Source organism: Aulonocara stuartgranti (genome assembly GCF_965226115.1).
Source record: "Aulonocara stuartgranti genome assembly, chromosome: 3".
NCBI classification, from domain to species: Eukaryota; Metazoa; Chordata; class Actinopteri; order Cichliformes; family Cichlidae; genus Aulonocara; species Aulonocara stuartgranti.
Genome location: NC_138941.1, coordinates 30138093 through 30162495, shown reverse-complemented (window position 1 = coordinate 30162495; position 24403 = coordinate 30138093). Strand labels below are relative to the sequence as shown.

Genomic DNA, 24403 nt, shown 5'->3' with positions numbered 1-24403 from the left:
TAGAATGTAAAATGATGTGTAATATTTTAAGCACACACTTGATTTACAGTAGAAGAATCATTGGTCAAGGATGTCATAATGTAAAAATGTGCCAAACATTAACTGAAAGAATTTAAATATGTATTATTTGACGGAATATGTTTGATTTTACTTGGAAACAAAAAGAAAAACAAAAAAATTAAGAAAATTGAATTTCATGAAATGTAATTTCACAAAAACTGAATATGCACAACACAGATGTACAGGGATACAGATGGGAACAAAAAAAAATCAGATTGTTGTTTGACAGTCTCGCCCTCTTGTTCTGGTAGCTGCTTCTGCCATCACTCTGAGAATTAACACAATATCACTAAGGACTGTGGCAGACAAATTATAAATTTGCGCTGGTTAGATCTGGCCCAGTCTGTGGCTGACAGAGTTACCCCTGAGGTGTACACTCTACTCAGTCCACCAGGAGTGAATCTGCCTCTGGTTCATGCACACCACAGCGTGTCTCACTGAGTAACAGATTTGACAAATATCGGAATTAAATCTGCGTTATGTGCTAAATCAACGTTGTTTAGTTGAAAACTCATAGCAGACCAACTCCCCGTCATCCCTGTTTCATCGCAGTCACCAAAGGAAGATTACAACTGACTGCACCCCATTTTTGAAGCAAGTGAATAATTGTAATGTAATCCCTGATTGTATTCAGTAAAAAACACCCAAAGGTACAATGCTGAGCTTACCTGCCAGGTGAATGGAAGAAGACCTGCTGCACTGTACAGGTGACGAATGAAAACAATGAGATGACACGTTGCAAATGCTTTATGTACTCTGGTTATGAGCTGCCCTTTCACTTTTATTTTCAGAACTTACCTTAGACTCCTTTGGTTTTAAAAATGTGTTTAGATTTAAACTCAGTAGTTCTGCTACTATGCAATAAACAGTAAATGTTGATAGGTAATTCCTCATATTTAATTTTCCAAAATGTAAACAAATACAGTGTAAATGACACATATGTTGTTGCCACAGTTCAGCTAGGTTTAACACAGTATCCTGAACTGTCCATCAAAGTGAGAAACACTCCAAAAGTCAAAAGTTAGTTGATTCAGAAGGATTCAACTTTGAGAGCAGAGAGTTGCCCGCGAGAGTGTGAACCTGCTGAAGAATGGTGGAGACCCTGCAGAGGCTGGGCAGCAGGATGATGTAGGCAAAGGTAACAGAACACCTCAGGGGGCTTGGCTGACAGTCGCTGGGAATATTGAGAATACAGAGCCCTTCAGGACACCAGGAGCAGTGAAGGTGAAGTCCCTCAGGGAGTACCAACAGAGACACATTGGAGTCTGGTGACAAAGTAGACCCGCCGGTGGTCGAGGTGGTGGGACAACTCTGGTGTCCAGACTGGGGACTGATGACAGTATCGAAGAGCCTGAGATGATTTGGCAGGTGATAAACAATGACAGAGGGGGATGGAAATCCATAGGTGACACTAATGTTGGCTTGGATTTCACAAACAGTGTTGAACCCTCAGAATCTACTCTGCTGGATAGTGTAGTGGTAAGACCACACACCTTTGGAACGGAAGTCGCAAGTTCAATTTCCTCCCAGTATCTAGTAAGGGTCCTGGCTAGGCCCCCCATGCCAAAAAAACACCAAGCTCTGGAATGGCTGCAACCTGTTTTCCACTAGGGCAAGACACATTTCACATTATGTTGTACTCTGTATGATTGTGTATGTGACCAATCAAGCTTGTTTCATTTCATTTCGTTCGTTTCGTTCTACTCACAAGGGAAGAGGAATTCCCAAGTTCAGGCTCTGTCAGCACAGCACTCTCAGGGGACATGGAAACTATCGGCTTGGGTCCTGTCAGTTGAGGCCGCAACACTGGATATGCAGTGACTTCAAACTGATCGCCAGCACCGGACTTCATATCAGATCACTGTCTGACACCTAACCCAGAAGCAGTCACATGAGTGATCCTGCCAACAAAGCCAAATGTTCTGGAAATCTACAACAAATAAGGACTGAGAGACTCTAATGGTGTCTTTCTATCTTATTTATTGAACATCTGCCACTGAACCACACAACCAAAGAGTGATGGTTAGTCTTTAGTCCTTAAACTGTCTAAACTCACACCCAGGTCGGGAGGAGGGGTTCTGCTGGTTTTTGGCGTGTGTCCAGTAGTAGTTTGGAGATGAATAAAGTCGGAATGGAAAGTTACAGCTCCTGTGTCGTCTGTACAATACCTCCACAGTGTAGTTATAATTTGAAAAATGTACAAAATCAATGAGTCACATTGCATTACAAAGGAAATACTCAAAACACAGCTGAATCTGAAATCTCTTCTTTGAAACTAAGACAATTCAATGTGGTGAGTTTGAGTCACCTTTTAAGAAACAGCACATCACATGTCCTTTTATATACATACTTGTGTTTCCACCTCTCATTTTGCCTTGCTCAACTCTACTTTGTGTGTGTGTGTGTGTGTGTGTGTTTGTGCTTGTAACTCATGCTTTCACTTTTCTTTCAGAGATATCTGCCTGATTCACACACTACAGGATAATATCTACATAAACTGTCACTGTGAGACATTAAAATATATAAATGACTACCTGACAATAATAATAATAATAATAATAATAATAATAATAATAATAATAATACAAAGATGACAGAGAAATTGAAGAAAAATTGAAGAGAATGCAAAAGAAGTGCTAAAAAGTGTCAAACAAAAGTTTGAGTATCCTTTATTGTGCCATTTTTTATTTTTGATGCTTGACTGTGCCTTTTTGATTGATGAAAATTTTTCACTACCAAAAATAATCACTAATCCAGTAGAATGTAGAAAGTAGAATGAAGGTTATTACACCATATGGATATATTGTGCATGGCTTCCTAAGAAAACGTGTTTTCTTTCACTTCACGAGAAACTGTTTTATTTCTTGTTTCACTCTGACATGACAATGCTTTTTGACATCACATTTATAGGAATTAGTCTTTGTAAAGGTGAGGTTTCAAGGTGAGTTTGTCTTGGTCGTGGAAACACCCAGTGGTGACTGCCCTTCTCTTTTGTTCACCTCCTTTTCCTTCATACCTCTCTCGCTCTCTCTCTCTCTCTCTCTCTCTCTCTCTCTCAGTATTTTTAGGTATTCTGAGTATGTGGCATTCCAACTCATTCAACCAGTTAATGATGGTTGCAGCAGATTCTTGGCAACTCTTTTCTTGCTTTGTTTCCTGTGAAGTAAAACTTTTTTATTTCTCAATTATGTCATTGTGAAATTCTGAGGGGGAAAAACTGTGGGTCATCAACTAGCTTAGGATATTGCAAAAATAGAAGAAAATAGCTTTTTATACTGCGATGTGATGCAGGAATTTTAATTTTTTTTTCTCTCTGCACCATAAAAACATGTTTTAAAATTCTGTATATTAAATAAAACTGTGTGTGTGTGTGTATGTGTGTGAGTGATGTGTTGCAAAGTTACTTATTGGTGAGACCCTGACATCTTCATTCATTTGGTTTTGGTAATAAAAATGGCTGGTGATATTGCAAAAATAAAAATGACATTGTTGATTAAAATGCAAAGATGCTCAGAACTCCCGTTCTACTTATTAAGAAAAATTGAGATATACATTAAACTCTAAGATAGTTCAACGTAGAAGGTGAAATAAAGGTTATTACACCATATGCACATATTGTGCTTGGCATCCTAAGAAAGCATGTTGCCTTTCATGAGAAACTGTTTTATTTCTTGTTTCACTCTTAGCTACTGGTACACTAATCACTTTGATGGGTCAGGTGCAGCCAAAACTCCTTTCATGTGAACGCGCACATATTTTATTGGGAAAATGTGCAACTTGATAAACAGCATTTTGAGACTGCCTATCCTGACTTCCAGTGTTAGGGAAAGTGGCTTCAGAATATAGTAGCAGAGTAAGACTCGTTAAATGAGCTATGAAAAGGATTAATATGATATGTTAACTGACATTTTAGTTTCTTATAAATTGAAAAAACAAGTTCTCTTGGAAGTTCATGCAGCTTAATAAATACTATAATAATATAAAACACATTTTTCTATTTTCTACATTCTCCATTTGTTGCTTATATAACAGAATGGTAGAATACAGAAATAAGAAAATTCCTCCATCATTTGTAGTGTAATCTGCATTGTTATTATTTGCATCATTAATAGGTCAAAGTGTAGGAATATGACGTGCGTGCCAAAGTATAAACATATTAGTTTCTCTTTACAGTAAACTAGCATGTATGATTTATATGAAAGTGAAACATCAGAGATGGTTTGAGACGTGTGATGTGCAAAGAATGTGCCATAATGAATGTCAAAATGGAAGTAAGCCATCAGGAATGTGGTAGCACATCTGCATAAAAGCACTGTGCAATGCACCATCTCTTCATTGTTTTGTTCTTCAGCTTCTGTTTACATCATCGGTAAGTTTGAAAACTAAAACTTAGCCTATTTAATTCTATAGCTTATTATTTCTTTTTTTAAAGAAACAAAAAGTTGTCGGCTGAGCTTGAGTTTAAACATTTTCTTTACAATTGTTTAAACTTGATTGTGAATCTCTAACATTTTACATTTTTCAATTAGAATTCACTGGAGTTTCAAAATTGTCTTTATTTTTGTAAACTTTCTATTTACAGTTAAAATTTCATGCTATTTACTCCAAACAGTGATGGCAATAACAGTTTTGGCCAGAAGCAGAGGGGTGGCTGTTTTCAGCACCACCAAAGGCCTGTTCCTCATGTCCACCCTGCTGTGTCTGGTTTGCCTTTCAACTTCACTGACAAACAAGAACCAACTGGTAAACGGATTTTCTATATTTCATTATGCAGCTGTTTTGTCATGTACACTATGAAAACTTTTGCCAGCCAATTCCAAACTGTAACTACGTCACTGTTCACTGTCAAGGCAAAAGAAGTGTTCAATGAATGTTATGAGAAAGCACAAGAAGAAATGGAGGAACTGATGGTGAGTAGAAGTTTCTCACTGCAGAAACTCTGAGTTTGTCCCTTGTGTGCATTACCTTGAAGCATGACTTAGTTCTGCATTTATTTATGCCATTCATGAAAAGATTTTCTTTTCTTATTAGGAATACAAGTCAGACATGCTGAAAGCTTCAGAGCTGGTAGATGATTATCTGGCTGTCATCGACCCAGTGATAGCAGTGATGAAGAAAACTGATGCGCTGGTTGGTGAAACAGATCCTGACACAGATACGGAGGACCTTAAGGTTTCCATGAAAGAAACCAAAGCTGAACTAGACAGCACAAATGAAGAGCTTGATGAGGAAATTGCATCCAAGGAAAAGCAACTGAGAAAGATGAAGACATTGATCGAATACATTGAGGAGCAGCACACTGAACTGTAACTTCTATGTAAACCGATAAAAGTTATGATTCACATGTGCTGCACCCCTTTTACTAGAACTTCCTTTGAAACTATTAATTATTTTTACCTGTTTGAAAACTTGTAGTGAATACATTCATACAATTTAAATACAACTATCACAATATTTGAAAATATAAACAATGTCAATGTAAAATAAAATAATACAAAATAAAAACATTTACTTTATGTTGATATTCTGTTAGTTATGTCTGTCATTAGTTTTGTCTGTCAACGACAGACAAAACTAATGACAGACATCTTGACCTGGCATAGGTTCAGTTGTCCTGGTAAGGCATGAAAGTGAACTGCTCCCAAACAGAATCTTTTTTCTGAAATCTCTACACCATAAATACATTCCTGTTTTTGTCTTTTCTAATGTCAGCTATGAAAATGGTCTATACATGAATAACTAAGTTTTGTCTTCTATATTAGATAATAGAAACTGGTATAAATTATAGGGTTTGTCTTCTTTTTAAGAAATTGTTAAGATATTCTGTACATGATTAGATAAATGCATCTGTTCTGTGAATAAATGAAGGTTTCTTTAAATTGTCTTACACGTCTTTGAAAGACTGAAATCCGCAACAGATTGCAAATCTAAATCTATGTTAACTTAAGCAATCTGATCAGACCACTGAGGCTTGAGGGGAAAGCAAGAAGAAAGAAGAGAAAGAAATTAAAAGAATCAAAGAGAGTAAAAGGAGACAGAGTAGAAAGAAAAAAAATGACATGTAAATAACAGGGTGAAGGGTTACAAATATGTAGAATTGCAATATTTTGTGTAGCAAAATTACATAAATTTAGTGACACTAGATATCAGTATTTGATTAAATAACTTCAACTACTGTCAACTTCAACTACTCTGTGAAAACGACAAGCAAACAGACTCTTCTCATACACCACCATCCTGAGATAACAGATGAGAGATGATAGCAGACTGACTCAAACCTATGGCACACACAATGTGAGTGGTCCTCCAGTGCTGGCTCATCCTTACTCTCTTTTCTGTTCTGATCTTCAATCCCCCCCGCGTGTGTGTGTTTGTTACAGTGGCAGAAATAGTTGAAATAGTTTCAACATGGAAAACAAGTGACATACAATAACTCAAAGCACAGGGTTTCACATGTGGTTTGGAAAAATAAACTTTTTAAAAAACTCTACTAGCATAAGTTAACTTGGAATGCACTAAATGATAAATGCATTGTTTAGATATTTCAAAAGTAGACAAGCAATTTGGGTGGCACGGTGGTTAGCACTGTTGCTGCACAGCAAGAAGGTCCTGAGTTCAATTCCACCATCAGGCTGGTGTCTTTCTGTGTGGAATTTGCATGTTCTCCTTGTGTTTGTGTGGGATTACTCCAGCTTCCTCCCACCGTGCAAAGACGTGTGTTTAGTGAAGATAGGTTAATTGATTAATCTAAATTGAAAGTGAGTGCAAATAGTTGTCTGTCTTTGTGTGTTTGACTGGTGACCTGTCCAGGGTGTACCCTGACTCTTGCCCTATGACAGCTGGGATAGGCTCCAGCAACCCTGAACAGGATAAGTGGAAGCGAATGGACAATTTGGATTACATGTTACATAATTTGTAAATAGATTACATGCATTTTAGTTGCTAGGGATATTACATAAAAGAAAAAGTTGTTTATTTTTGCGTGTCTCACAAATGTGACGCAAGCCTTTGCATTATTTTTGAGTTTTTTTAGTCTGTTTCTTATTGCTGAATCATGAACTCTGACCTGAGACGTGTGAAGTTTGTTTCTTTAGATCATGGCACGATGCGGTACTTTTTGGGATCTTTTAGCCTGCTTCACTTTATCAGAGTAGTACTGTTCAAATGATTTCTTGATTCAACTGGTCTGCCAGCAATCAGGCCTGAGTATGTTTAGTGAAACTAAACTAATTTAATCAAAGTTAAATCACGATTTAACAAGACGGGCAATTACTTTTTCACACAGGACCAAGCTGGTTTGGATTACTTTTCTTCCTTAATTAAAGGAGTCATCATTTAAATCATTTGACCATTTATTCAAGTGGCATTTGTCTAATTTTTTTTTTTTTTTGATGATCTGAAACAGCTACAGTTAAGTGTGACAAATATTCTAATGTGCTAAAACACTAGTAAATGAGGAAGGGGACAAACACTTTTTTACACCACTGTAGATATTTTGACAACAAACAATACTAAAAGTCGGTATATGTCTTTATTATGTGTCAGTTTATATAAACATTGCTTCCACTTCTGAAAACAAGACATGTCAGAAAAAGATGGGAGTACCACAGATGTACTCCCATAATATCCTCTGAACAGTTGTAGCTAATAGCAAAATCCTAGGTTACTTTATGTCAAACTGTAATGAAGGATGACAGAAAAAGTTAAACCATAGTTTTACAAAGTACTATATGACAGGGGAACTAAATAGATGCTATTAGAGAAAAGGAGAGAAAAAGAAAAAAGACTGACATTTAAGTTACAAATCAGCTTCCTGTTCCTCAAGAAATTCAATAAATTTCTCAGTTTTTCCCAGTTTCTTCTCACTTTCCTCAATTTTTTCGCCGATCTCCTCGTGCTTCCTGTTAATATAAGCTTCTGTTTGCTTCACATAATTCTTAACGTTCTCCATAAATTTATCTAGTGGAGGAAAATCAGCATCATGTGATGCTTGCATGGTTTTCTTCATCAGTGCGATCATCGGGTCCATAAAGCTCATGTATTCATTCATCAGCTCTGTAGTGGAGGCCACTTCTTCCTCATGCTCAGCCTAATAGGATAACATTTAATCACTTTATTAACATTACACAAATTCAGTTTACTACTGCCACATTATAATTTTTTTAATATGTAAACAAATCACCTTTACAGCTCTCTAATACACCACTACTCTTAGACAATGTTTGGCAAGTATGTGAGAAACATGTACTGACCTTCAGTTTTTCTATTTGTTGTCGTGTTTTCTGATAGGTTTCTCTGAGTTGTTCCTGAAAATCCAAAGTGACCATTGAGATGGTTATTGTTCAATAGATGTATGACTGAAGTTATAAAATAGTGCATAATGTAACAAATACTAATGATATTAGTGCTATTATGAAACACTGTTTTCTGTTACATTGCTGCTTTGGTGCACAAATGGCCTACACCATTTCTGTCTGAAATATAACAGTTTTGTGTTGTTGTTTTGCTTATTTTTGTACTGTTTCTTTTGTTATAATCAGATAGAAATGTCAAAAAGTCTGAATAACATATAAAGAAATGAAAAAAACCCAACACATTTCATAAGAAAACGTATTTGTGGTCACTCGCAAAGTCTGTTGACTTGCAAATTACTTCAATAAAGTCACTGAATATTAAGCAAAAACTAGTGGTCCTTAAGTGTAAAATTGCTGACTGAGCAATGTTGAATGTACCAGTTGGTCCTTGTCTATCAGGGCACTTGAAAGGCAAACCAGACACAGCAGGGTGAACATGAGAAACAGGCCTTTGGTGGTGCGGGAAACAGTCACTCCACTGCTTGAGGCTAAAGCTGCTGCTGCCATCACTGTTCTGTTTAAGTCTGTTTCTAAAAAGAAAATGTACAAGTGTTAGGAAAAAGAGGTGAATAATACATTTCCAGACTGGAGAGTTTTAAATTCTAGCTTCATTATTATTTTAAATCAAAAGATTTAAAACATCAAGATGTGTAAAGAACACACAACTTACAAAGAAATGCTGAAACTACTGAACTGCAACACATTTTGTAAAATTTTCAAATCATTTTCTAAAAGTCTTAAAATAAACTATGAGATGATCAGTTTTAATTTTCAGACTTACCTGTAACGTGAAAAGAATCTGGTGAATGAATAAATGACCAGAGCTCCTTTGTCCTTTTAAATATACACTGCTGTTTCCACCTCCCATTTCCTCCATGTGTGTGGGTGTGTTAAGGTGTGTTCCAGTGCTGTTCGTATTATTTCGCTTGTGTTTTTACGTCAGGCTTTCACTTTTGTTTCACAGATATTTGCCTGTTTTACTTCACAGGAATTCTATGTGAAAATGCAAAACCCGAATGCTTAAAAAACACCCTAGCCCATTTACTGCTGCCACATCATCTGAAGAATCAACTTATTGTTGAAGCTGAGAAATTTATTTGACACATGATGGTGGTGAAATTGCTTTCAAAAAGTTTTTTGTTTTGTAAATGTAAGGAGTAGAACATACAGAGATTTATTTTAAAATGCAGGGAGTAAAAGTAAAAAGTTGCTAAAAAAATAACTACTCAATTACAGACAAAATATTTGTACTTTGTTACTTCCTACCTCTGCCTGTCGGTAATGAGTTATAGTAACATTTTTTAAACATACACATCACATAAGTTTTAATATAATACATAGAAATAGAACTACACATACATACAAATAAATAAAAAAAAAAATCAGCAGCTTTTTTTGGTTTTTGTTGTAAATCACAGTATTTGTTGACTCGAATATTAGTGCAAAATCACTCAAGAAGGAATGTAATACATTTTTAAAAAATGAAGAGGTGGCATCACAATATGCTTTAATAGATTACACTGGCACGCCAATACTGGCTCTCCTGTGTGTGTGCTTGGGTAATTTGTTTCTAGGTGTGTTGCACTATGTTTTCTCGTATCTATAAGACTTCTTCCATATTTGCATTTGAAGCTCAGGGTTTCACATTTGATTAACAAATAACTTTAAATGCCAATAACTAGGTGTGTGTGTAGGTGTGTGTGTCTCACAGTCAGTTTCCTAGTATGTGTGTGTAATGTTTGGGAAATAATTACTGTTCATCATTGTTTAATCCACATATCTACTAAATCATTGGGAAGTAATTATATAGAGTGCCTCACTCACAGAAAAGGCAATCACTGGAGTTAAGTTACATGAGTGTTTTGAAGTATATCTTATAATCAAACTCCCATTGAAAAATATTATAACACTTGCAATAAGTTACACACATGTTGGTATACCTCATATAATTCATCCCACGTTTAGGTTTGTTATGAGCATGCGTAATTAAAGCAGCATGTTTGTAAATACTTTGTAAGAAGCAGTGAAATGTCTGTCTGCATCCTTGAATTCAAAGTCAAGCGAGAGGACAACAAAGCCCTCAGAAAAGTTTTAATAGAATAACAAAATCCCAGAGTTATGATAGAAGGAACATAGATGCAAGCACAGGGAACAAGGATGGTGGCAGTGAAGGACATAGTGCCACCTAGGGGTGAACAAGTTGCCAAGATCAAACACAGGCATGGGCAAAGTCATGGATGCAAGGATTAAATAATGTTAGACTGTTCCAGAGTAAAGGAGGGAAATGGCTCCTGTTGTTTAAGTAAGAGTTAGAATGAGTCCAGACAGTCTGAATGTGAGAAGTCGCTAGAAGTCGCTAAATGACGTCATCGCCTAATTTGCATAATTGGTCATGCTAATCTAATTGTAACCTATGTTGTTGCAGAGAGAAATAACATCGTGGAAGAGACATAAAGTGAGTAAAAAACTTTATGGGAAAAGGGTAACACCACCTGGGTCTGGGTGCAGTTCCCCCCTCCAGGAGCAAGGGTACCTAGACCCGGTTTGTAGAGTACGCTTGGGGAGTGTGATCGTGTGTACAGCGTCTCTTTATGTCTGTCTCCACGTTGGTTGAGTGTGGAGTAAGTGTATATGAGAGCATGAGGGTGGGAATGGATGTTTGTGTCTGTGTGTGCCTGTATGTCTGTGTCTATATGTCAGGTTGGGTATCAGACACCACCTCTCTGGGGACACCTCAGGCCCTCCAAGGTTTGGAGGCCTATCTCCACCCACCACCACTTCCCCGGCCGGTGGCGGACTCTCTCAGGTATCGGTGCGTTGGTGGTTCTTTGTGTCTGGGGATGGGCGCCCAGGTACACACCGGCTCACTCCTTGGCGGCCGCTTATCGGGGCCTGGAACCTGGGGCTCGCTCGGGCCACTTCGGAGGTGGGGTGCCCCCGGCCTCTCGGCCTGGGGCTCGGTCACTCAGGCACAGCTAGCTGCCGGCGGAGCTCACGGGCGCGTCACTGCAACTCCCCCTGGCTTCTGCTCCGCGGCTGCTGAGTGAACCCTCATCTGGGACTCTCCTCAGCTCTTACTGGAACAGTGGCGCGGCTGCCCCTCTATTGGTCTTCCATGGTCTCTTGTGTTCTGGGGGCCTCTGGATGTCTGGAGTTTTGATCTCCTCCATACCTGCTTCATACCCTGGAGGACGGGGCTGTGGCCCCCCCACACTCCCTAGCAGATCATTACATGGAGAAACCTTTGGAATACAAGCGCGCTGATCCACACAGGTATGCACACGGGTGTTCACTGCTTGTAGACTTAAATTACATCTTTCTTGGCTGCTACTTCGAAGCACATCTGTCCTGCGTGCTGCACAACAACATTGAATATTTAGTATTTACTGCTGTTTACACTTAGCTAGATTAATGCGATGGTGTTGTGTTTAGTATGTTGCTTTGTTTTTTGTTTTTTTTGTTTTCTTTGCTTGTTTTTTATTCTTCTCTCAACAGGTGATCCAGGAGATTTTTATTTTTTTTCTCCCCCCTTTTCTCACTGTCCCTCTCCCCTTCTGTTTTTCCTTTCCTTCCTCTTTCTTTCTCCCTTTTCTATCCCTCACTCATGTCTGTCCCGTCTGTAATATCTGAAAATAAAATATAATAAATAATAAAAACAAAGATCGACCAAATGGACCAATACGGCAATGCCACGATGATCCATTTGGCAAAGTAAATCCATTGGGTATCCTTGTTGGTCTTCAGACAACAATTCTGATGGCTAAAGAACCAAATGGGACAGGCAGGAAAAAAAAAAAAAGAAAAATATTATAACACTTGCAATAAGTTACACACATGTTGGTATTTCTCATATAATTCATCCCACGTTTAGGTTTGTTATGAGCATGTGTAATTAAAACAGCATGTTTGTAAATACTTTGTAAGAAGCACTGCTGATTTAAAGGGCTAAATGACTCCTCAGCATTTCTTGAAGTTCTCCAGAGGCCTGGTAATGAACTAATCATTTGATTCAGGTGTGTTAACCCAGGGTGCAATCTAAAACCTGCAGGACACCGGCACTCGAGGCCTGGAGTTGCCCACCCCTGTGTTAGACTGTTCCAGAGTAAAGGAGGGAAATGGCTCCTGTTGTTTAAGTAAGAGTTAGAATGAGTCCAGACAGGCTGAATGTGAGAGTTTGTCTTTTGTCTTTTGTTGAGTCTGTGTGCTATGACTTAACAAAGTGTGAGGCATTGTTCCTTTGGCTCCAAGTTTGACCTTGCTCTTCTATAAACTCTCTTGTCCAACAGAATTAGGTCTTTTTTTTCCTCTTGTTTATTTGAGTGCCCTTTTTGACTCCAATAGAATAAAAGTCAATAAACTAATTTTGAGATCTTTTGAGAGAGAATCAGGCCTTCCAGCCACACGTTTATGAGTACAGCAGAGTACACAAAAATACCTAAATGACAAAAACAGAATTAAAAAAAAACTGTGAAAGAGTGCAGAAGGCACTACATTACAAAAGTAATGTTTAACAAACAAACAAAAAAATGTTTATACCAATATTTAAATTGGTTATGTATATTCTAGCTAATCCACTTCAGTGGCTGACAACTGGTATTGAAAAACAAAGTTGTTGATTATATTAAGAGATGCAAAACACTTTCTGACACTCCTTTTTTGCTTATTAAAAAGTTATAACTATGTTTTAAAGACTGAAAAAGAACAACAACAATGTTTTATTTACATTTTACACAGCATCTCAGCTTTTCTGGAATCGTTTTATCTCCCTTTTCGTTTCAAGATATTCCTTAGTCGCTGCTTTTGACCTGAGATTGTCTCAGACAGCCCCTGAGCAACAGGTGTAGACACTGATGGGGCTACAGCTTGATCTGGCACTCCCCTGTGCTAACTGGAGAGAGAGCATAGCAGATACAATACAACTAAACAAGCGACCGGCAAACACACCAAAACTTAATCACTGTTCCTTCAATTTATATCCCGGACGAGCCCTCACATTGTTATGTTCCCACGAAGAGGTCCAGGGGTGTGAGTGTGGGGACCAGTAACAAATGGGTCCGGAAATAGAATGAATAGGAAAACAGATAGAGTTGTTCTATTCATTCAATCAAGTTGTAGAAATGTCTGACAGAGGACTAGTGGAAACAGCATGCACATGAGCTCAGTATTGAGTGTAATGGAAACGGTTAAGAATACTTGTGTACATTTTACAGCATATTGTAGTTTTTTAAAAAAAAGCTTTGCAAGAATTTTAAGCAAACTTTTTCTCACTTTGTCATTATTAGGTATAACATATAGAATCCATTTTAGAATAAGACTTTAACATGACAAAATGTGGAAGTGAAAGTGAAGCGCCGTGAATGCACTGTATGTCCTCTATGTTCTGACGATCAAAAATGTTTCATCAGACCAAAATCTGCCCTCACTGCCATGGTGTGACAGTTACACATGGAAAGCATCTATATAGATGTTAACTGAGCAAGTCTGTACATGTACTGATTATCTCGTTGAATTACTGTTTTTCTGAAACAAAAAGTTGGTTGTGACGCTGAGAGAGCACAATCTATTTTCAAAATGATTGGACTGGTAAGTTTTCCCTTTGATTTACTTCAGACGGTAAAGTCTGCGCTTAGAAAGAAATCAAAGGAAAAAACAAGCACAAGAGTAACTACAAAAAGTGACCAGCAGGTGTCGTACTTTATCAGGCACCCTCTCAATTGTCTCAATATATATATATATATATATATATATTTAAATATGATGTTGACAGTAACAGCAAACATCAACTTCCTGGTATTGTGGTCGCCTTTAACATAACACAGATATTTAATTTTAACTGACTAATATTCACATCCATTTTTTAATACTGAATATTTTTTTCATGATTGGAACTAGATTAAGTGTTACATCTGCAGTAATTATCACTTAGATTTAATCACAAACTTGACTCTGGAAACAGACTCAGCTCTCAGATATGCAAATATGTCCATCCAAACTTTCAAGCATTGGAAAGTTTATCAGTGTGGCATTTTATTTAAAATAAAACTCTGACTATTCATGCTTTACATCCTGGGTCTGAATTTGAATGTAAAACAAAAGTTAAAAAAACCATTTTGTTGTACGCATGTATAATTTCTAAGAGAGTGGCGCTGTGCAGGGTGATTCAGTAAAAGGACTGGATGTTACAATCCCTGATAATGCATTGCTTTAAATGGAGAAAGTCTTGAGGGACGACTGTTATGAGGAAAGGCAGCCCAGAAACTTTACCAGCGGGACACATCATTGTGTGCCTCAACTTCTCAGGGTGTTTCGGTCTTTTAACCAAGCTAATCTGCCATTTTTTTTTTTACCTTCCTTGGTTAGGTTAAGGGATTAGAGATCTGATCTAGATTATCATATTATAATTTGGGACACATCGTCAGTAGTGGACCTTGGATTCATCGGGTGTTTCGGCCATTATCACTAGATACCCTCATTCAAGGAGGCCCTGCCAGGGTTGATCAGGCAGTGGGTGTCTCACTGTTTTATGTTCAATTGTTATTTCTCTACTACTTTCTTCTGTTTAGTTTTCTACAGTTTTTTTTCTCATATCAATTCACTGCAACTGAGAAGTAATGCTAACCTCTTTAATATTTATGACAGGGAAAATTAAGGAAAATTATAATATTTTAGCTGAAAGTCTAAACTTTAGTCACATCTTGACTGTTTGGTTTCAAAACAACAAAATGCAGACAAGCACAATACAAAACGTAAAGACCTCACTGTATAAAAAGTAGCTGCATGCATTCATTATATTTGTTATATCAGAGGCATTTCCAATTCACAGTCTACACATCGGGTGAATCCTCAGTTTGTTTGCCTTTTGTTTTGATTTTTGCTTTTTTTCTTGTTGTTGTTTGCTTGTTTTTAAGCTTTTGTGCTTGGGGAAATTAAATCTGCACATAATATAATCCAGATTCCAAAGCAGAGATTTCCTAACCTGGATTATTAAGCACTACTCAAGACTTGAAATAGTATTTAGGATGTAAAATGATGTGTAATATTTTAAGCACACACTTGATTTACAGTTGAAGAATCATTGGTCAAGGATGTCATAATGTAAAAAATGTGCCAAACATTAACTAAAAGAATTTAAATGTGTATTATTTGAAGGAATATGTTTGATTTTACTTGGAAACAAAAAGAAAGGCCCACCACCCGCAGGAGGCGCCATAGGGGTCGGGTGCATTGTGTGCCGGGTGGCGGCCAGGAGCGGAGGCCCTGGCGGACTGACCCCCGGCTGCCAAGACTGGCAATAGGGACATGGAATGTCACCTCTCTGGTGGGGAAGGAGCCTGAGTTAGTGCGTGAGGTTGAGAGGTACCGGCTAGATATAGTCGGGCTCACCTCTACACATGGCTTGGGCTCTGGAACCAGTCTCCTGGAGAGGGGCTGGACTCTGTCTCAGTCTGGAGTTGCCCCTGGTGAGAGGCGGCGGGCTGGGGTGGGTATCCTAATATCCCCTTGGCTTGCTGCCGGTACGTTGGGGTTTTTCCCGGTGGACGAGAGGGTTTGTTCCCTGCGCCTTAGGGTCGGGGAATGGGTCCTGACTGTCATCTGCGCTTATGCGCCGAGTGGCAGTTCAGAGTACCCAGCCTTCTTAGAGTCCCTGGGGGGGGGGGGGGGGGGGGGGGTGCTGGAGGGTGCTCCACCTGGAGACTCTGTTGTCCTGCTGGGAGACTTCAATGCTCACGTGGGTAACGACAGCGAGACCTGGAGGGGCGTGATTGGGAGGAACAGCCTCCCTGATCTGAACCCGAGCGGTGCTCTGTTATTGGACTTCTGTGCTAATCACAGTTTGGCCATAACGAACACCCTGTTCGAACATAAGAGTGTCCATAAGTGCACGTGGCACCAGGACGCTCTAGGCCGTAGGTCGATGATCGATTTTGTAATCGTATCAGCAGACCTGCGACCATATGTTCTGGACACTCGGGTAAAGAGAGGGGCTGAGCTGTCAACTGATCACCACCTGGTGGTGAGTTGGATCAGGTGGCGGGGGAGGACGCTGGACAGACCTGGTGCACCTAAACGCGTAGTGAGGGTGTGCTGGAAACGTCTAGCAGAGGCCCCAGTCCGCGAGATCTTCAACGCACACCTCCGGCAGAGCTTCAACAGCATTCCGAGGGAGACTGGGGACATTGAGTCCGAATGGACCATGTTCAGCGTCTCCATTGCCGAAGCTGCTGCATTGAGCTGCGGCCGCAAGGTGGTTGGTGCCTGCCGTGGTGGTAATCCCCGAACCAAATGGTGGACACCAGAGGTGAAGGGAGCCACCAGGCTGAAGAAGGAGTCCTATCGGGCTTGGTTAGCCTGTGGGACTCTGGAGGCAGCCGACAGGTATCGACAGGCCAAGCGGAATGCGGCTCGGGCAGTGGCTGAAGCAAAAACTCGGGTGTAGGAGGAGTTCGGAGAGGCCATAGAAAAAGACTTTCGGACTGCCTCGAAGAGATTCTGGCAAACCGTCAGGCGTCTCAGGAGGGGAAAGCGGTGCTCTACCTGCACTGTGTATAGTGCTGGCGGAGCGCTGCTGACGTCGACTGAGAAAATTGTCAGGCGGTGGAAGGAATACTTCGAGGACCTCCTTAATCCCACTGACACGTCTTCCGAGGAGGAAGCAGAGTCTGGGGATGAGGGGAATGACCCGCCAATTTCCGGGGGCGAGGTCACAGAGGCAGTTAAACAACTCCTTGATGGCAGAGCCCCTGGTGTTGATGAGGTCCGCCCTGAGTTCCTGAAGGCTCTGGACGTTGTAGGGCTGTCCTGGTTGACACGCCTCTGCAATGTTGCGTGGAGATCAGGGGCAGTACCTGTGGACTGGCAGACCGGGGTGGTGGTCCCCATCTTTAAGAAGGGGGACCGGAGGGTGTGTTCCAACTACAGGGGGATCACACTCCTCAGCCTCCCTGGGAAAGTCTATGCCAGGGTGCTGGAAAGGAGAGTTCGTCCGCTAGTCGAACCTCGGATACAGGAGGAACAATGCGGTTTTCGTCCTGGTCGTGGAACACTGGACCAGCTCTTTATCCTCTCCAGGATACTTGAGGGTGCATGGGAGTTTGCCCAACCAGTCTACATGTGTTTTGTGGACTTGGAGAAGGCATTCGACCGTGTCCCTCGGGGTGTCCTGTGGGAGGTGTTGCGGGAGTATGGGGTGTCTGGCCCATTGCTACGGGCCATTCGATCCCTATACAACCGTTGCAAGAGCTTGGTTCGCATTGCCGGCAATAAGTCGGACTCGTTCCCGGTGGGTGATGGGCTCCGCCAGGGCTGCCCTTTGTCTCCGGTTCTGTTCATAATTTTTATGGACAGGATTTCTAGGCGCAGCCAAGTGGCGGAGGGCTTTCGCTTTGGTGGCCTCAGAATCTCATCTCTGATTTTTGCAGATGATGTGGTTCTGTTGGCTTCATCGGGTGAGGGCCTCCAGCTCGCACTGGAACGGTTCGCAGCCGAGTGTGAAGCAGCGGGAATGAGGATCAGCACCTCCAAATCTGAGGCCATGGTTCTCAGCCGGAAAAGAGTGGAGTGCCCACTCCGGGTCGGGGATGAGTTCCTGCCCCAAGTGGAGGAGTTCAAGTATCTCGGGGTCTTGTTCGCGAGTGATGGGAGAAGGGAGCCGGAGAGCGACAGACGGATTGGGGCTGCAGCTGCAGTAATGCAGACGCTGCACTGGTCCGTCGTGGTGAAGAGGGAGCTGAGTGTAAAAGCGAAGCTCTCAATTTACCGGTCGATCTACGTCCCTACCCTCACCTATGGCCACGAGCTGTGGGTAGTGACCGAAAGAACGACATCGCGGATACAAGCGGCAGAAATGAGCTTCCTCCGAAGGGTGGCTGGCCTCTCCCTTAGAGATAGGGTGAGAAGTTCGGCCATCCGGGAGGGGCTCAGAGTAGAGCCGCTGCTGCTCCACATCGAAAGGAGCCAGCTGAGGTGGTTCGGGCATCTGACAAGGATGCCCCCTGGGCGCCTCCTGGGTGGGGTGTTCCAGGCATGTCCCACCGGGAGGAGGCCCCGGGGCAGACCCAGGACACGCTGGAGAGATTATATCTCTCGGCTGGCCTGGGAACGCCTTGGTATTCCCCCGGATAAGCTGGAGGAGGTGGCTGGGGAGAGGGAGGTCTGGGCCTCTTTGCTTAGGCGGCTGCCCCCGCGACCTGGCCCCGGACAAAGCGGATGAAGATGGATGGATGGACAAAAAGAAAAACAAAAAAATTAAGAAAATTGAATTTCATGAAATGTAATTTCACAAAAACTGAATATGCACAACACAGATGTACAGGGATACAGATGGGAACAAAAAAAAATCAGATTGTTGTTTGACAGTTTTATGAAGCTCATCATTCATTTCTCTGCACCCTCTAATCTTCCAGAAGAATCAGTTTCATGTCTAAGTGAGCTCTGAGATTCTTTAATAATCGCGTCCCAATTGCAATTATTTCCCGCAGTTCTGGAAAATCAGCTGATAATGTTTCCAGTAGTTCCAGTTTAGGAGTAAGGAGATCAACTTTTTCATCAAAAACTCCTGAGAGAGTTACCATGTAGGAGTAGTCTTCTGCCTGAAAAAAACAAAACAAAACATTTAGCACGAATTAAAACATGTTACATTCTCCTTTAGGTGCTGCTGTTTTCAATAGTTACATGAGTTACAGTTCAGTGTGTGGTGTAACACATTAAAGGTATGCTGATGTCAAATGCAGTGCTGTTTTTAATTTATAATTTAGAATCTACTCAAACTGCATATTTTCTCAGCAAACATGTGAGTAACACGGAGACTGACTGACTTACCTTCAGTCTCTCTTCTTCTTCTACTGCTGTCTGGAGGATTTTCCTGAATATTTTCTGAGGTTTAGCAGAAAGAAGCAGAGCATAGTGAGAATGCCAGCTGCTCAACAACACAATGGAATTAAAGGAAGCAACAAATAATAATGAAAGAAAATATTAATTTACCAGCTGGTTCTTGTTAGGAAGTGAATTTGTGAATTCAAATAGCTTTGTGATGGCTGCATTTTTATAGTTTTCTTCTGCCTAATGAAAAACAATAAAATAACATTTTTTGAAACATTTAAATTTATTACAGTATATTGTGTTGAAAAGACCGTAGTCATAATATTTGCATGACTGTCAATGTATCACAGATAGATATTTTAATCTGAAATATAGTTATTGATAGTTTATATATATATTTTTTTCTAACTGCCTACACATGACAAACTTTCAAAGTTAGCTTGTGAGCAACTTGGACCCACTTTGTGTCTGTTTCTTCTTTTGCACTCAGCATTTATATTGGAATACATAAAATAACAGCTGCTTAAGCTTCTATGAAAACCCCTTTTAAGTCCAGAAACACTTCAGCAGTTAACAATTATTTGCAGTGTTTATGTGCAAATAATCATTAAATTTACCAGTTTGTTCTTGGCCCAGCTTGCGATGCAAATGAAGCACAGTATCGAGTAGATCGCCAGTAACACGTAGAGAAACAAGCACGTGATGACACAGACTCGCCCTCTTGTTCTGGTAGCTGCGTCTGCCATCACTGTGAGAATTAACACAATATCACTAAGGACTGTGGCAGACAAATTCTAAATTTGCGCTGGTTAGATCTGGCCCAGTCTGTTCCACCGAGTGAGTCTACCTCTGGTTCATGTACACCACGGCGTGTCTCACTGAGTAACAGATTTGACAAATATCGCAATTAAATCTGCGTTATGTGCTAAATTAACGTTGTTTAGTTGAAAACTCATAGCAGACCAACTCCCCCTCATCCCTGTTTCATCACAGTCACCAAAGGAAGATTACAACTGACTGCACCCCATTTTTGAAGCAAGTGAATAATTGTAATGTAATCCTTGATTGTATTCAGTAAAAAAACATCCAAAGGTACAATGCTGAGCTTACCTGCCAGGTGAATGGAAGAAGACCTGCTGCACTGTACAGGTGACGAATGAAAACAATGAGATGACACGTTGCAAATGCTTTATGTACTCTGGTTATGAGCTGCCCTTTCACTTTTGTTTTCAAAACTTACCTTAGACTCCTTTGGTTTTAAAAATGCGTTTAGATTTAAACTCAGTAGTTCTGCTACTATGCAATAAACAGTAAATGTTGATAGGTAATTCCTCATATTTAATTTTCCAAAATGTAAACAAATACAGTGTAAATGACACATATGTTGTTGCCACAGTTCAGCTAGGTTTAACACAGTATCCTGAACTGTCCATCAAAGTGAGAAACACTCCAAAAGTCAAAAGTCAGTTGATTCAGAAGGATTCAACTTTGAGAGCAGAGAGTTGCCCGCGACAGCAAAAACCTGCTGAAGCAAATGGTCGAGACCCTGCAGAGGCTGGGCAGCAGGATGATGTAGGCAAAGGTAACAGAACACCTCAGGGGGCTTGGCTGACAGTCGCTGGGAATATTGAGAATACAGAGCCCTTCAGGACACCAGGAGCAGTGAAGGTGAAGTCCCTCAGGGAGTACCAACAGAGACAGATTGGAGACTGGTGACAAAGTAGACCCGAGATGATTTGGCAGGTGATAAACAATGACAGAGGGGGGTGGAAATCCATAGGTGACAGTAGTCTTGGCTTGGATTTCACAAACAGTGTTGAACCCTCAGAATCTACTCTGCTGGATAGTGTAGTGGTAAGACCACACACCTTTGGAATGGAAGTCGCAAGTTCGATTTCCTCCCAGTATCCAGTAAGGGTCCTGGCTAGGCCCCCCATGCCAAAAAAACACCAAGCCCTGGAATGGCGCGGCTACATCTGCAGCCTTTGCGCAGCTCGGGCAAGACACATTTCACATTATGTTGTACTCTGTATGATTGTGTATGTGACCAATAAAGCTTGTTTCATTTCATTTCATTTCATTTGTTTCGTTCTACTCACAAGGCAAGAGAATCCCCAAGTTCAGGCTCTGTCAGCACAGCACTCTCAGGGGACATGGAAACTATCGGCTTGGGTCCTGTCAGTTGAGGCCGCAACACTGGATATGCAGTGACTTCAAACTGATCGCCAGCACCGGACTTCATATCAGATCACTGTCTGACACCTAACCCAGAAGCAGTCACATGAGTGATCCTGCCAACAAAGCCAAATGTTCTGGAAATCTACAACAAATAAGGACTGAGAGACTCTAATGGTGTCTTTCTATCTTATTTATTGAACATCTGCCACTGAACCACACAACCAAAGAGTGATGGTTAGTGTCTGGCAATGAGGACAGAAATATATCATTTAAGGAATACTTGTTTTTGAGTTTATTCCTTAACCTTAGGATTTTTCCCCAAGGCTGCTGTTTATCACTATGTACTAACAAAAGAATTTCATGCCTACATTAGTAGCACACCAAGCAGAAAAAGACTCCAACATAAAAGGAAATTACAAGTGGATAATTACACAACAGCGATTAACTGTATTAAATTGTATTTTTCTTCTACACTTGTTTTTATAGGAAACAAACAACTCTTCATTTGCTGTAAGTACAAATACTACAGTACATTCCAAAAATGAAACTGAAATTGACAGACGCGTTTAGAACAACATGCAATGCTTTACTCTTTTGGGCGGACATATTTGAACAGTCACAGTATTGCCTCGGTGAATAGCCGTTCTGTCAAGTTTTGATCACAAGCCAAGGCTTTATGCAGCTCTCATAGTGATACTAATACTGGATAGATTAGTTCAGATACTGTCTGTATAAAGTGATACAATATGTACATTACCACCTCCGTCTAAAACCAAAATCAAATTTAAAAGAAAATGTGTGGTAATTCGGCTTTTTTGAATCAGATAGTGGAATGCATGACATGATCAGGAAGTATTAATCTAACATGTTTTTAGAGAGACACTGAAGCAAATCCCCAAGGCCATGTGGAGACTCCACACAGAAGACTCCTACCCAGGTTAGAACCCAAGACCCTCTTGCTGTGGGTTAACCACTGCTGCCAACAAATACAACTGTGTGTTTGTATGTTCTTTGACAATAGTTAGTGACCATACTGTATTATGAAGACCGTGTGGAGGTAAAGTATGGGGGCACATACGAAACAAACACTAATCCAATTTATGTGCTACAAAAAAGGGGTAAGAATTTTAAATGGATAGGGTTGCACTATTCATTAAACTATCTGCCTTAAAATGTTACCATTTAGATGATCTCAGCACTGCAATGAAAATGTACAAAGCACTAAATAATCTACTTTTAAGCTGCTTTCAGAAGTTGTTTGAACTGTGGGAAAAGGCATGCTTATCAAAAGTGAGTGTCAGGACTAATACTAATAAAATATGTATGTCTGACAAGGCCGTAAATTTCAGTAGTTGTGATGAAAAAGAATGAAAAAAAAAAGTTTAAACCAAAATAAAATGAAAGTATAATTATCAATGACTATAAAAATAGATGATATAAATGTAACTATATATAAAAAGTGTCCTGTCTTTTAATGACGTGAGTGTTATAAATAGTTTTTTGAATGAATGCAAACAGGCAAACTGCCCACCTGATCACTGTCAGTGTCCTCATACATGCCCGGCATCACTCTCATATTCTTTTCTGCCATTTCTGACTTCCTTGTGCAATATTACAGTTCCTCCCTATCATAAGCTTTCTCCATAATCACCAAAGACAGAGTTCAAGTCTTTCTGGCATTCTCTATACTTCTCCATCAACACTCCAAAAGCAAACATTGTATCTGCTGTGCTCTTCCTTGGCATGAAGCCATATTGTCATTTATCCAAATGCCATGGTTTTTTATATTCAGTAACTTTTTGTCAGCTGATATAGTTTTCTTAAAATCAAAAAGAAAAAAACAAATTTCAGATTATTATGCAGGTGTGGAGCAATGTGACAGGCACCACTTTAAATGAACATTCAGGACTTCATAATCTGAAGGTTTTAAACAAGTCTCAGACGGCTCAGTCAGCTTATCCTCTCAGTTTGAGCTGCTTCCACCTGGCTGGAGATACAAATTGGAATAATGTGGGACTAAAGGCTTTAAGAATTCCTTCGCTACTGAATGATGTAAATGAGAGACGGTATAGATGCGTTGTTGTTGTTGTTGTTGTTTTTCTTGTGTCTGTTTGATGTTAGGCATTGTGTGCTTGTTTGCGCTTGGCTGTAATTGCCAAGTTACCCTTGGGGAGAAAAAGCTTATCTTCACCTTAACCTTCCTACAAATATGTTCAAAGATGACTTGACATTAATCACTTCTACAATTTTAAATGCATCTCTTTTAACAGGCTATCTACCAAAGGCTGGTGGCTGTAATAAACCCCAAATTAAAAAGCCTAATATACAGTTTTACTCTCTGCAGCTTCTCTTCTCCTGTTATCCCCCAAACCCCCATCCCCTTAGAGACTGTGCCTGCTCTCAAACAGGTATAAAACAAACTACAAATCGGCAAAAAACAACTTGAACATAAGAAATCATAAAGAAAGAATAATAGAGTATCCATGTCTGCACCAAGGTGTAAAACTGTGTGATCATATGCTCCTCACATACAAGGTTTTGAATAATCAGATCAGGTTGCAGCAGAGAGCAGCGAGCACTGCAAAGTGTCAGCAAGAACTGTGAAAATGACAACACAGACATTGTGAATAAAATAATATAAAAAGCTGAAAATGAGCACTCTGAGCCTTGTGAGATCCTTCAGGGTTCCCGGTGCTATTTAGCAGATGCTCACTTTCATTACTTACCAGGACACCTGAAATTATGCCAAGTCAAAATGTGTGTCATTAGTTCTGTCTGTTGTTGACACAACTACCAGAGCATGAAGAGAATGTAAATGTTTTTATTCTGTATTATTTTGCATTGACATTGTTTTCAAACAGGTAAAACAAATATTTTCAGAGACTATTTTAGTGCAAATTAAAGGGATGCAGCACTTGTAAATAAATACTTATGTATTTACAGTTCAGTGTGCTGCTCCCCAAAGTTTTCAATCAATGTCTTTATTGTTCTCA

At 40.1% G+C, this 24403-nt stretch overlaps 2 protein-coding genes across 2 annotated transcripts; one reads left to right on the top strand and one right to left on the bottom strand.

Moving 5' to 3' along the window:
- The first annotated feature begins 4346 nt into the window (after positions 1-4346).
- Positions 4347-5594, top strand: LOC309703855 (uncharacterized protein). Its single transcript, XM_082528773.1, has 4 exons — positions 4347-4429; positions 4673-4803; positions 4911-4970; positions 5092-5594. The coding sequence occupies exons 2-4, from the start codon at positions 4675-4677 to the stop codon at positions 5368-5370; spliced, it is 468 nt and encodes a 155-aa protein (XP_082384899.1). The 5' UTR covers positions 4347-4429; positions 4673-4674; the 3' UTR covers positions 5371-5594.
- A 1978-nt stretch (positions 5595-7572) lies between these two features.
- Positions 7573-9286, bottom strand: LOC309703771 (uncharacterized protein). Its single transcript, XM_082528662.1, has 4 exons — positions 9196-9286; positions 8793-8944; positions 8313-8366; positions 7573-8149 (listed from the first exon to the last, which is right to left on the bottom strand). The coding sequence occupies exons 2-4, from the start codon at positions 8919-8921 to the stop codon at positions 7859-7861; spliced, it is 474 nt and encodes a 157-aa protein (XP_082384788.1). The 5' UTR covers positions 8922-8944; positions 9196-9286; the 3' UTR covers positions 7573-7858.
- Between the last annotated feature and the right edge of the window lie 15117 nt (positions 9287-24403).